General features: G+C 37.5%; 1 protein-coding gene across 1 annotated transcript in view; it reads right to left on the reverse strand.

The window, feature by feature from the left end:
- Positions 1 to 14,472, reverse strand: part of PPP1R21 (protein phosphatase 1 regulatory subunit 21) — a 68,621-nt gene that overhangs the window by 24,616 nt on the left and 29,533 nt on the right. The window contains exons 12-14 of the mRNA XM_015557938.1: positions 11,963 to 12,099; positions 7,097 to 7,189; positions 3,344 to 3,471 (exon numbers count right to left, since the gene is read on the reverse strand). Coding sequence (XP_015413424.1) covers positions 3,344 to 3,471; positions 7,097 to 7,189; positions 11,963 to 12,099 — 358 coding nt within the window. The remainder of the gene's footprint in view (positions 1 to 3,343; positions 3,472 to 7,096; positions 7,190 to 11,962; positions 12,100 to 14,472) is intronic.

Here is a 14,472-nt window from a genome sequence, read left to right on the forward strand (position 1 = left end):
CACCCAGATCAGGGTCAGATCTGGCTGGCCAACCACCCATGACCCCCTCCCCCAGGCTGCTGGCCCCCATTTGGGCCTCTCACCCCATTCAGGGGCAGGGCCAGCCAGCCCACTGCCCACAGCACCTCCCCACAGCTGGCACGGGGCCAAGCTGGCCCACCGCCCACAGCCATTCCTGCCCCCAACCGGCCCCCCCACCCTATCGGGGGCAGGGCCCGCCAGCCAAGTGCCCGCAGCTGCTCCCCCCAGGTGGCTAGACCCTGATCGGATGATCTGGGCGGGCAGCCAGCCAACCTCCAGCCGTCTCCTCCTCCCAACAGGCCCACCTGATCTTCCAACTGGGGCCGGGCTGGCCAGACCCCACCTGTGCACGAATTCATGCACTGGGCCTCTAGTCTAATACACACACACACACACACACACACACACACACACATATGTGTATATATACTAGTATATGTATATATATATATATTAGCTTTCTAAACAAAGTTAAAGACACTGAGAATGGAAATGAAATTTCAGTACCTGCCTAAAAGCCCACATTTATTTATTTGAGAAATACCTAGGCAATGATTTATATTAAAAAGACAATATCAGTATAAATATTGAGACTATACTTCTGACAGGTCTTAATCTAGATAAATTTTTATTCTTCCTAAAAACCAAAACTGATTCTGATTTATTCAGAATATTCCTAGATAATGTTCATGAGCTCTGGATCTCATTAACTCTGCCACTGCTCTCAAAAATAGAAATATTTGAATTTATACATTCCATTTGAATTTTAACTTTAAACGTTTCATATCACAACATAACCCATGGCACAGGCATCTTGAATATGCACTCTCTACTTAAATTTAATTCTGTAAATCTCAATCTGTATATCACAAATGTAATAATAGAAAAGACTGAAAATAAGGTAGATCCTTGTTATTTACTGAGTTAACCTTTATTAAATCTCCATAAGGAGTCACAAAAATCTGTAATTTTGTTGAGCCATAATTTTGAATCTACAGTGCTATATGAAATTCTGGTATAAATAAAAATGTCTAAGGAAGTTCTTAGCCAGAAAAATTATTCCATTTTGATAAATAAGGAAAAGTAACTTATGAAAGAGTATTCTACATTAGCAAAAATTGCTCCAAAAGTAGACAATTAATTACTAATGATCTAAAAGATTATATTTTTCATTAATAATTTACCTCGTCAAATGAAAATTCTCTATTAGACAGTATTCAAGAAAATGAGGATCTAAAACTCTTGAGCTATATGTTTCTTATGCATGACATAGACAATCATATACCCAGTGTTTGCAATTAGGTCATGGTAGTATACGGTGATGTGTATTTACTCTTTCCTTTTTCTTATGTGTCAATATTTCCCAAATGTTCTTTCAAAAGCATGTTATACTTTTTTATTGGGTTTTTAAAATAACAATAAAATTTATTTTAATCAAATCACACTAGCTACAAATAAAGCTACAACAGACTAACATTAGTTCAGGCACTTATTCTAGTTAAAAAAAAAATTATAAAAAATTCAGACTGAAAATTAAATACCTTTTCTTGAGACAACATTTTAAAGTTTTAGGCAAACCAAATCTAAAATAAGCTATGAGTATACAGGTATTTAATATTCCAGAGTTCTCATAAAAAAGTGGCAAATGCAGAGACCCTGTAAAATGCCAACAGTCTCTTTTTCTGGAATTTGCCTTAATTGAATCAAAGTTAGAATCATCCTCAGAAAGCTTCCAGCATGCCTGTAGATAAAAGTATTAAAGTTGAGGCAGTGGATATGGCCTTCTGTCTAAGGAATCCTGTAGGCACAGGTCTGTGAACTGACAGAACCTAAAGAAAACACCTTTTAATTATGGTTCCAAACTATAGCAAACTGGCACAAAGACCAGTCTGAGTTTGGGAAAAATAATACTTAATATCTGACACAACCTATGGTCATTTCTGACTAACTCAAATCACTGGAAAAAAAATTGTTTCTATATGGTCAACCTGTCAGAAAAATAATGACATATAAATATGGATAGAGATTAGCATTTCCTTGAGAAATTATGCTGTCTGTTGAAACAAATGGGCTACGATTGTCCTGAACACAGTCCTTTCAGCTTCATACATATGGGGAATTCTCATAGAATCTTAACCTTTAAAGGAATGCATTCTTAGAATGCGACTTTTGCTGAAACCAGGTATCCAAGATAGGATGAGTTTTAAAGAAACTGCACTTTGGCCATCCTGTATAATAAAAGTCTAAAAGTCTAATATGCAAATCAACCAAACGGAACGACCACCAGGGGGCAGACATTCAACACAGGAGCTGTACCTAGCCCATAGGCCCCAGGCCAGCCAAAGTGGGTACCAGCAGGGGCTCTCCGATCGCCCCACTGGTCACCCCACAGAGGGAGGCAACCAGCAGCAGCGGCAGGCAGCGCTGGCGAGTGTGCGGTGCCAGGCCGGCCAAGGCAGGTGCCAGTGGAGCCCCCCCAAACTCTTACCCGATCGCCCCACCAGTGGCCCCACAGATCAGCCCTGATTGCCAGCCAGGCCTAGGGACCCTACCTGTGCATGAATTTTGTGGATCAGGCCTCTAGTTTCATAATAATACTTAAATACTTAATGATCCAAATGATCATTATCCAGTATTAAGAGTTCAATGAAAAAAACATATGTTAAAGGCACTTTAAAAGTACTTGGTAAGGTATAAAACCACAGAGGTAGCTTTACCACAAGTATTATCAAAATACGAACAAGCCCTGGCTGGTTTGGCTTAGTGGCTAGAGCGTCGGCCTGCGGACTGAAGGGTCCCGGGTTCGATTCCAGTCAAGGGCACATGCCTGGGTTGCAAGCTCAATCCCCAGTAAGGGATGTGCAGGAGGCAGCCGATCAATGATTCTATCTCATCATTGGTGTTTCTATCTCTCTCTCTCTCCCTTCCTCTCTGAAATGAATAAAAATATGTTTTAAAAAAGTACAAACAAAAAATTAGAGGGGAAAAAAATACTAAAATTTTTTTCTTTTTATGTACCCCATTTTTTAAATATACCCAAAAGTCTATCTATATTGAGACCACCTACAATCTTTAAATGACCAAATAACTCATTAAAACATAAAGTGTGAGTGAGCCCCTTAGTCATGACAAATGCTTAACAGTAATTAACATATTTGTTTAAATACTGGGTAGGGAGGAGAGAAAGGGAGATGACTTTATTTTACAAAAAGCCTGATAATCCGAAGTTCTTTCACGGGTTAATTTACCTATGTCACTGAAGGAAGGGAAAAAAAGCATATTTAAATAATGAATTTAATGTTAATATAAACAGAAAAATTACCTTTCCTGCTCCATTTGTTAACGCCACTACTGATGACAGGATACAGTCATTTGTTGTAATGAGCTTCTGCGTTGCTGTTGGAAGTTCATGCTCTATTGTAGCTTTTTGACTATAATGTTTGGAAATATCTAAAAAGCAATTGAATGAAAACTCATTACTACTTATGTACAAGTGGCATATAGATAACTAATCTGTTACCTTCTCATATCTATTCTTACAAATTTACTCAAAAATGGTCCTAAATATTAAAATTGTGCTGAATATCAATTAAGTTGCAAATCCACGTGGAAAGAATGGAGAGAAGTGAAGGTCCCTTAATACTATCCTGACATCTCTATTACAGCCACCAGCTTGTACGTCTATGTCCCTTATTTGAATGTTAGCCCTTATTCTAGTGTTGGGTAAATGATCCTGACCAACATTTAACCTGATTAAAAACCCTGATGTGATAGTCCAATAGGCACAAATGAGAATTTATCTTATATTTATATAGCAAACCATGAGCCTGGAACAGAACAGCCAACAGAGGCACAATGTCCCACAATCCTTACTGGGCCTTCGCTAGTTTGCTAGCACACACTTAAGCAATGAAAAATGTCTGCACAGATAAAGAATTGGATACTCCAGTGTCTGGCTTCACGTGCTGCTGCCTCCAGTCCAAGAATATTACAAGCAAGGTCTGTGGTTAGAAAAGCATAGAAGAGAGGCTTAGATATAAACATATTAAGAGAAACTACAGTAGGTGAAACTGGCCAAATATCTAAGCTTGGATTTTTCTGGGTCTCTGAGAAATAGAATAATTTTGTCTTGGAAGTACGGGAAAATGGGAGAATTGTTAAGACAACATTGATTCACAAGGAAGAGTAATTATATTTTTAAATATAAAGTGTTTACCATACGCCTCCTTTGAGCTTTTTTAGAATACTTTCCTTATACAACATTATCATTACCAACAAAGCTAAAAATAAATAAAACAATATGAAAATTAACTTTTATAGCAGGTGTGTAATTAGAGACTTTCATTTACTGAGAATCAAGTAATTTAGCTGATTTCAGACAGCAGATAAGAGGAAACAAGAAATAAATGGTATTTGAGGTTTAACCTGATACAATCATGATAGTTTAATATAAATTACTGCAAATTTTATGAATATTATTTTTACTAAAATTTTAAAACTAGGGTATTATTCTATTTATATATTTTATATACACATATACACATATAAACTTTTAATTTAATATAATTTTAGATTTATAGAAAAGTTACAGCCAGTTTTCCCTATTGTTAACACCTTACATTACTATGATATAGTTGTCACAGCAAAGGAACCAATTAGTACATTACCATTATGTTTAATATATTCTTAAAAATAAATGATTATTCTTTATCTTCACAATAGTGAATAAAAATTCTACTGGAATGCTGAACATTTCTTTGTATACTGAACTTGCTAACCCCTAACACAGACATTTTCTTTCTATACATCACAGAAAGTTTTATTTAATATTTTACAGAAAGTGTACAATGCTATACTACAACTTAGGGTAGGCAATCTTGGTTGATTGGTAGGTGATTGAGATACTTATGAAAGACGTACAATACTAAAAACACTATGTAGCTTCTATTTGGATCAGTGCTGTTACAATTTGATAATTAATTATCCCAATCCAATTGTTTACTCTTTATTCCGTCCAAATATTTTAACTATTTAGGGTGTTCTTTGACATTAAACTTTAACTCCAAAAAGAACAAAGAAATCAGAGATTTCATTTTCTTTTATGTTTCCTATGAGTCTACCCGCTTTAGACCTGAGACTAAACATCAACAATTCTCACTTTAAATGTCCCTTGTTAAAGGACCAATTGACTCCTATTTTAAATCCATGTAGGATACACATTTTTTATAAATCTCTATCTCTCTTTTTACACTGAGACCAGTCTGCCTGCCTGCCTGCCTGCCTTCCAAATTAGGTCAAGCAATTACTCAGGGCAGAGCAGGAAGAAAAGAGATTTGAACAAGAGTTCTCTTAAACACAAAGCTTCTTCCGTTAATGCCAGTTAATGCTCACTCTGAGGTTTCATGGGAGATACACAACAGTCCTCCAAGCGAGGTAAAGAGATTTGAACTGTAAACCTAGCAACAGGACCCCATAATCTTGCCAACCATCCTTCATGTTTCCCAATATTCTCTCTTTACATTACGTTCATTTTCAAGGACAGAAATAAGCGGAGGCACAAAGGGGAAACCCAGATCCTCCCATAATCTCCATCTGCCAAAAAATGACAGCAACATTCTTGGATTTGGACCATTTGGCATCTCCTCAATTTTATGTAATGTATGTGCAAAAGCATGTCTAGAAAACCTCCTATATTATAGATTAATTAAAATAGAAATAGAATCATGTAAATGAAGCTTTAAGACCCCTCTCACTGGAGAGCTACCCTCCACTGCGCTAGCCTCTCCTTTACAGGAATGTTGGAGGAACCACTAGCAGGAACAAGTCATAGTATCAGCATAGGATAATTTAGAAAACAAAACCAAAAAACCTCGAGCCACAGAGCCACTTGTGGTTTCAGTGGCCTAATTCTAGGTTAAGTAAAATCCTAGACTACAGGACTACAGTCTGAGCTTCCCAAACCAAACACTGCACAGGAAAAGGGACCAGTCCCTTAGGTTTTCTATAAACCAGACTAGGTTTCACGGGGTTGGGATGGCTACCATCACCTGCCACCAAGACTGTCTACTCAAGCTGTGGTTCCTGCAACCAGGGTTCATCCAACCAGAAGTTGGATAGACTTTTAAAGTTCCTTATAATTGAAGACAAGCCACAGGAAGGACCATTCTCCAGACTGAATGGTAAGGTGGTGTTGGATAATACAGCCGAGACTAAGAATGATTCCCGGTGCCATAGGTAATATGTAAATCTACAGAAAGGCCCCCAAAATACCCATCTTATGCACAATTTTAAGTTTTAAAAAATTATTTCTGTGACACTAGTAATTGGTCACTAACTGAACTAAACAGCCCAGTGAATAATCTAAGCACCTCAGTCACTTCTAATAGTCCTTAGTAACTGCTCCGGCCCTCTCCTCCTTTCCCTACCCCAACAGTCTTCAAAATGAACAGAAAGAAGGAGAAAACCTCACAGCCACAAAGAACTATAGATTTAAAATTTTCAGCACTCTGAATCACATGCTAAGCATGTGAAATGCTTTTCGGCACACTCTAGTCTTAGAAGCACACAAGCAACTTTTGAAAAGCAACCAAAGCTTAAAAACAGACCTTCATTTCTTAAGGCTGTGCCGAACAAAATAGGACTTGAGATGGACACTTTACACATAAAAATGCACAGGTTGGTGGAAAGTCAGTGCATTCTTTCTGGGAACTTTAAACCTTGGTTTCCTCAATTTCCTTTCATGTTTGGGCTCTAACAAGTGCAATGTATTTTGCTAAATGCCTCTGAACCGCATGTCTGATTTGATACAATTCACACACCTGCCTTAAGTCAGTGTAATGTATTTTCAGCTAAAGTACTGTGCACAAGGGTTTCTCTTTAGCACTTTGTTTACCTTCAGAAATGAAGCAGATAGGAAAAGTAGAAGACAGTGAACTATGCACTTCAATGTAAGCCAAATGCTACTAAGCCTCTATCTGGGGTCTATTAACCTTCACAGTGTTTGTTTAAATCTCATTCAGGTAGATCTTAGAAAGTGGGATGAAGGTTTTAAGTCTGTGTTCTTTTTTAATCTCACCTTTCATGACATCATGAAATCCATCCAGAGCAGCACCAACATTTGTTAAGACGGAACTGAAGTTTGCCCGAAGGAGTCCATCTGGCTCCGTACCTAGGAAACCAAAGTGACAAACCTAAGCATTTTCCCAGAAGACTTAGCCTGAAAAATTGACAGGCCACTATCTCCCTCTACTTTTGGGAAGACAGAGAATGAAAACTGTTTGTGATATGTTGAGAATAATGGCTCTTAAAATCATTGCAGACTCATTCAGATGTAATGGCAATAAACATATAGACATATCTGATCTGCATTCCCCATGTCCACAAATATAAGTAATGGTCAATAATCAAAATTAAGTTATTAAGCAGGATTATATCTATCACGATTCTTTTAGAAATGAAGGTCTGTGAATTTTCACCTTGTTACTCTATAACACATTTCTCATTTTACTAGGTGTACCAGTTAATGATGGCAGATCATGTAATCAAAAAAACCACGAGAATTTAAAGAGAAACATCAAAAGTGCTTTATTCAAAGTAATGTCCAACGCTAGCTACACATTTCCCCCATCTTTCAGGTAATTTGTGGACACCGTCCCAGTAGAACTTTTCTTGTTTTGAGCAAATGCAAGCTGTTTTTGAGTTTGACATACATCTTCATCCAATAATGCTTGTAATGTTGGACTTCAAATTTTTTCGGTTGACCTGGAAGTTCTTTGTCTTTCATATCGAAATCATCACTTTTAAAGCATTTAAACCAGTGTTCACAAGTATCTTGAGATGGAGCATGTTCACCATAAGCTTTCTGAAATATACGATAATTTTTTCTTCAAAATATTATTGATTTTTAGAGAGAGGAAGGGAGAGGGAGAGAGAGAGAAACATCACTGATGAGGGAGAATCATTGATCGGCTGCCTCCTGCATGCTCCACACTGGGGATCGAGCCTCCAACCAGGGCATGTGCCCTGACTGGAATTGAACTGTGACCTCCTGATTCATGGGTTGACACTCAAGCACTGGGCCACAAAAGCCAGGCCCTACACATTATTATTTTTTTTATAAGCATCACTAAAAACACTATTACTCAAACATCACAGAGCTCTGCTTTTGGCATGACAACATGAGCAGCTGTACAGATCAGCTCTCCAGCATAACTGGTGAAAATTATTAAAAAGCAACCATTTAAAATTCTGGAAATGATGCTAAAAACACAGCAAGTAACAAAAAACTTACTCAAGAAAAATCTGTAATAATTTGGTAAGAACAGTGAGAGTCTGTGGTATGTGAACCAAGACCCACTCCTTTCTTCCCTCTCCCTACCAGCTCATACACTAGAAATCCCCCTCCAAAGTGGTACAGCCAAGAATACAGGGCTCCCTCTCCCAAACTGCTGGAGACTGCAGTTCTCATCTTGTCCTCAGGTACCCGTTGCTGAGCATGACTGAGAGATGGGGAGCCCTTCTTTCACCTAGCCCTGAATCATGGATGGAGACTCTACCTGGGCACAGTGCTTCCAAGAATCTGGGGCCCTGATCACCCTTGCCCCAGCTCACCCATGCCCCAGCTCATCAACAGAAGTACCACGCTGAAAAAAGGCAAGCCAAGGAGGCCTGCCTGGGGTTGCTGTCCTACCCCCTCTACCAAGTGCTCACCTACTAATGCAGGTGTGTCACTCTGAGAGAAGTACCTCTCTGTCCCCCTCCCCAGCACCAGATCCATGGCTCAGAGATTTAACCCAAGTGGGAAGCAAGCCTTAAAACAGAAAGCTCTGAATCTCTTCCGAAAGGAACTGACCTAATTTGCAAGAGCGTGGAGGGTTCAGGCCAAGGGAAGCATGCTCTAAAAAATGATGAAGGTGGCAGTGAAAGCAAATAAGAGGAAATTGGCAGTTCATTAAAGATATAAGCTAAACTGTAGGCTGGTTGGTTTACCACAGAGAAGTAGAGAAAGATACAGCTAAGAAGAGCTCTCCTGGGTTCAGAATAAATCTCAAACACTATCTCAAAAACGATACCTGCTATGCATATGCTAGGTCTATAACTAAGGAGACCTACAAAGGAGCCCAAATTTAATTAGATCAGTCTGTGAAGCAATTTATGCCCCTCAAGGCATTGCTGAACAAAAAAGAGCCATCAACCAGCAATTAGTGGAGCTTAAACCTGGGTAAGATTAAGGAAGGAGACAATAAAAAGGAGCACTGTTAAAATCACTGTCCTCCCAGGGTGACTGTGCCTGAGTCTGAACCTACTTAGAAGCAAATCAGGGTATAAAAATTATACTCTGAAAACTTCAAAATAATATTTAAAAAATTATAGGAGACCTATCTAGATGAAAAAACATACCATATTCATGGATCAGAAAACTTAATACTGTTAAGATGACAATACTCCCCATGTTCATTTCCTAGGGCTGCTGTAACCAAGTACCACACATGGAGTGATTTAGGGCTCTCCCTAAACCAGTAGGACCTCATCTTAACTTGATTACACCTGTAGAGATCCTATTTCCAAACAAGGTCACACACACAGGTATTGGGGTTAGAACTGCAGATATCTTTCTGAGAGACCCACAAACCTCCCCAATGTGATCTACAGATTCAATGTAATCCCCATTGAAATACCGGCTGACTTTTTTGTAGAAACTAATAAGATGATTATAGAATTTATATGGAATTGCAAGGGACCCATAACAGCAAAACAACCTTAAAAAAGAAAAACAGCTCTGACCGGTTTGGCTCAGTGGATAGAGCATCGGCCTGTGGACTGAAGGGTCCCAGGTTCGATTCTGGTCAAGGGCATGTACCTTGGTTGCCGGCACATCCCCATTGGGAGGTGTGCAGGAGGCAGCTGATCAATGTTTCTCTCTCATCGATGTTTCTGACTCTCTATCCCTCTCCCTTCCTCTCTGTAAAAAAATCAATAAAAAATATATTTAAATAAAAAGAAAAAGAAAGAAAAACAAAGTGGACTCCACTTCCTAATCTCAAAACTTACTACAAAACAACAGTTATCAAGACAGTGTGGTACTGGCATTAAGAGAAACATAATGATCAGTGGAGTAGACCAGAAATAAATCTACACATCTATGGTCAACTGAGTCTTAACAAGAGTGCCAAGACCATTTAATAGGAAAAGAACAGTCTTTTTAATAAATGGTGCTGAAACAACTGGATAGCCACATACAAAAGACAAGTTGTACCCTTACCTCTCACCATATACAAAAATGAACTCTAAATGGATCAAAGACCTAAATGTAAGGGCTAAAATTATAAAACTTAGAAGAAAACAGGGTGAACTCTTCATGACCTCAGATTTGACAATGGATTCTTAGATATGACACCAAAAGCACAAACAATGAAAGGTAAATAAACTGGACTTCACCAAAATTAAAAACGTTTGTCGTTCAAAGGACATCATTAAGAAAATGAAAAATAAACCACAAAATGGAAGAAAATATTATAAATCATATATCCAATAACAGATTTGTACAGCCCAATTGAAAAATGGAGAAAAGATCTGAAAAGACAGGTCTCCAAAGAATATATGCAAGTGGTCAATAAGGTCATGGAAAGATGCTTTTGACATCATTAGAAACCACAGAAATGCGAATCAAAACTGCAATAAGATACCACTTCAAAAAGTCAAATAACCAAAATAAAGTTGGCTAAAATAAAGTAAAATAAGAACAAAAATTGTAAGGATGTGGAAAAATCAGAGGATGTGTAGAAATTATACATTTTTGGTGGGAATATAAATGGTGCAGCCACCTTGGAAAAGAGTCTAACAGTTCCTCTAGCATTTAAACACAGAGTTACCATATGACCCAGCAATTCCACTCCCAGGTATTATATACCCAAGAGAAGTGAAAAGATATGTCCACTCAAAAACTCGTTCATAAATGTCTATAGCATCATTACCAATAAGATATAAAAGCCAAAAAGATAAAAACAAAGCAAATATCCATCGACTGATGGGTAAATAAGTGAAATGTGGTATATTCATATAATAAAATGATATTCTGCAATAAAAAGAAATGAAAGACCAATAAATACTCAACGTGGATTAATCATGAAGACATTACGTTATGTGAAAGAAAGCAGTCACAGAAGACCACATATAGTTCCATTTATATAAAATGTTAGGAATAGGTAAATCTAAAGACAGAAAGTAGATTAGTTGTTGCTTAGCACTGAGGAGGGGCAGAAGAGGAAATAAGGGGGTAACAGCTAAAGTGTACAGGGTTTCTTCTTAGGGCAATGAAAATATAGATTATAGTGATGATGTATGTATCTGTGACTATACTATAAGCCAATGAACTGTACACTTTAAAGAAATAAGTTGTATGGTACGTTAATTATATCACATTAAAGCTGTCGCCAAAAAACACCACCAACAAATCACAGTACCAGGAAAATCACAGCATTTTTTAAAAACATCATTTAAACTGAGATCCATTCGATTACCTAAAAATACTGTTTTGAAATTAGACCAAAGGGAAACAAATGGCATTTTTACTACTAAACCCTCTATGCTACTTGTTGGAAAGTTATTACAAATTCTTTTTTTTTTTGCCTGTCTCCATTTTTAAAAGAAGGAGGAAAGAAAGGGAATTAATATAAATGCATGTCTTCAATTACAATCTTTAATTTAACTTAATAATCACAATTATCATCATTTTATAAATGGGAAAACAGGTACAGGAAAGTACTAGTAAGGTGATTTTCCCAACTTCATAAATGTATAAGGGGTTGGAGGATTTGATTTTGAGTTTTTCTGATTCCAGATCCTAGGCTTGTCTCACTCACCCGAGCTAAACCATCTCCCTTCTCTGGCTTCTTGTTCTCCAAGTTCTTCAAGTTGAACTATGAGTGACAAACATACTCACTTGGCAAGGCGAGAAGGCTGACATAAGTCTGAAGCTTCTCAAACACAGCTGTCATCTTTTTCATGTCCTGAGACAGCTCTAGATTCCTGGCTCTTAATGCAGATGTACAAAGAGAAGATTCACATTCTTCTTCTAAACTAGGAATGGGCAGATATTTTTAAAGTGAGCATCCTGAACATTTTCAATTAGCTGTAAGAAACCATCTACATTCACAAACAACTCTATCCTGAGAAAAATTTTAAAAAAAATTGATCTCATATATAAGGTTTCTTTTTTTTTTAATCCTCACTTGAGGATATGTTTTCATTGATTTTTAGAGAGAGAAAAATGAGTGTGAAAGAGAAACATCGATCTGTTGCCTCTCACATGCACTCCGAACAGGGATCACACAACGTAAAGTATGCATCCTGACTGGAAATCGAACCCACAACCTTTTGGTGTACAGGACAATGCTCCAACTGAGCCACTGGCCAGGGCTGAGGTTTCATGTTTTATACCATGATATATACACCCGCTTGCTGCAAATGTCAATGGAATACTAGAGGACTAAATGGAAAAAAATAAAGGCATATGTCCATTATCTTTTCATCCTGAGAGCAGCATGAAAATGCTTCCCTTAAAAATATTTTCAGGAGCCCTGGCTGGTTTGGCTCAGTGGATAGAGCGTCAGACTGAGGACTCAAGGGTTCCGGGCTCGATTCCGGTCAAGGGCATGTACCTTGGTTGCGGGCACATTCCCAGTAGGAGGTGTGCAGGAGGCAGCTGATCAATGTTTCTCTCTCATCAATGTTTCTAGCTCTCTATTCCTCTCCCTTCCTCTCTGTAGAAAATCAATAAAATATATTTAAAAAATATATTTTCAGGAGAACAATATTTCATGGACTGAATTCCTAAGGAGAATTAATTAAATAGGAGCTAGTAGAGAGAATCATTAAGAACTTTTTTAGTATATTAAATTGCAAAAGCCATACAGATTAGAATAATCTATAGACTCAAGTCTAAAAGTAAATGGTTAACATTCATAAACTACATTGTATCATTTTCAAGTTTATATGGTTACTGCAGAAAACTCAATTATAAATTTTTAAAAATCCTGTGGGTCCAAGCCAATGTGGCTCAGTGGTTGAGCATCTACACATGCACGAGGAGGTCATTGGTTCGATTCCCCATGAGGGCACATACAGTACCTAGGTTGAGGGCTCAATCCCCAGTATAGGGCGTGCAGGAGGCAGCCAATGGATGTTTCTCTTTCATCAATGTTTCTATTTCTCCCGTTCCCTTTCTCTCTCTCTGAAATCAATACAACGTTGTTGTTGTTTTTTTTAATTAAAATTTCTTGTGGACGCAGCACTTTATAAAAAATGTTGCAGGAGATCAAATAAAATGCTTTTTACACAACTAGAGAAATTATTAGCACAGGAATGATCATTGTAACCCTTTCCTTAACCTTCCACTTTATTTATGGCAGACAGCTTCACTGAATATTAAGCCCATTTACCACTAAATAATATGTCATCTTGTCAAAGTGGTATTTAAACCAATGACCAAAAATTGCCTAAAAACATAAATACCTGGTGAGGTAGGACTGACAGTTTATGAGTCAGAACATTCCAAGAACAGAAATCTTAGATCAAGAAAGATTATCCAGTCTTTTAAAAAAATGTAATAGTGAAAAAATAATAGAAAATAAAAATGCTTAACTGTTTCAAGTAGTAAATACCACTTTGCAATGGTTCTAAAACAGGTTCTTCTTAAAAATAAGCCAAATCATAATGTTATTTAAATTTCTAGAGTCAATTTTCAAAAAAATTTTCATTACATTGAACCATAACATGTAAGGATATGAAAAGAAACTATAATTCATAATAGTTTTTCACTGATTCCTAAAATGGTCATATGCACAAATCATAGAATTTAGTTACTGAAATACCTTAATAGGTTAGAATTAGGAAGTAAGATGGATCTTAACCCATATTAATTTTTTTAACAATGAAATTTTACATTTCATTGTTAAAAAACCTATTACTTTAGTTTTATAAGAACTTAAAAACTATTATTACTTGTACATTTTCAAAATCTATAAGTAACTCATTTACGTATTTTCTAAATTTACCGTATTTGCCGGCGTATAAGACGATTTTTTGGCCCTGAAAAATATGCCTCCAAGTGGGGGGTCGTCTTATACGCCAGGTACGCTTCAGATAGACTGCCCATAGTGCTTGCCCCGTGCCATAGTGGCCTCCCGATGCCCGCCCACTTCATTCCACATACCGTTCAAGCATCAGCAGCGCTGCTGGGTGTATGCTCGGCTGTTATGCGATTTTGCTGTTATGCGATTTTACCACACTCGCAAAATCGCACACAGCCGACCATACACCCAGTATGATAGCGCAAAATCACGAATCGCGATACCATACTGGGTGTATGGTTGGCTGTGTGCGATTTTGCGAGTGTGGTAAATTCGGGTTACCGTATATTTCTTTACATATGCATTGAATTTTAAAGAAGGC

This window comes from Myotis davidii, unplaced genomic scaffold (assembly GCF_000327345.1).
Source record: "Myotis davidii unplaced genomic scaffold, ASM32734v1 scaffold6, whole genome shotgun sequence".
Classification (NCBI taxonomy): Eukaryota; Metazoa; Chordata; class Mammalia; order Chiroptera; family Vespertilionidae; genus Myotis; species Myotis davidii.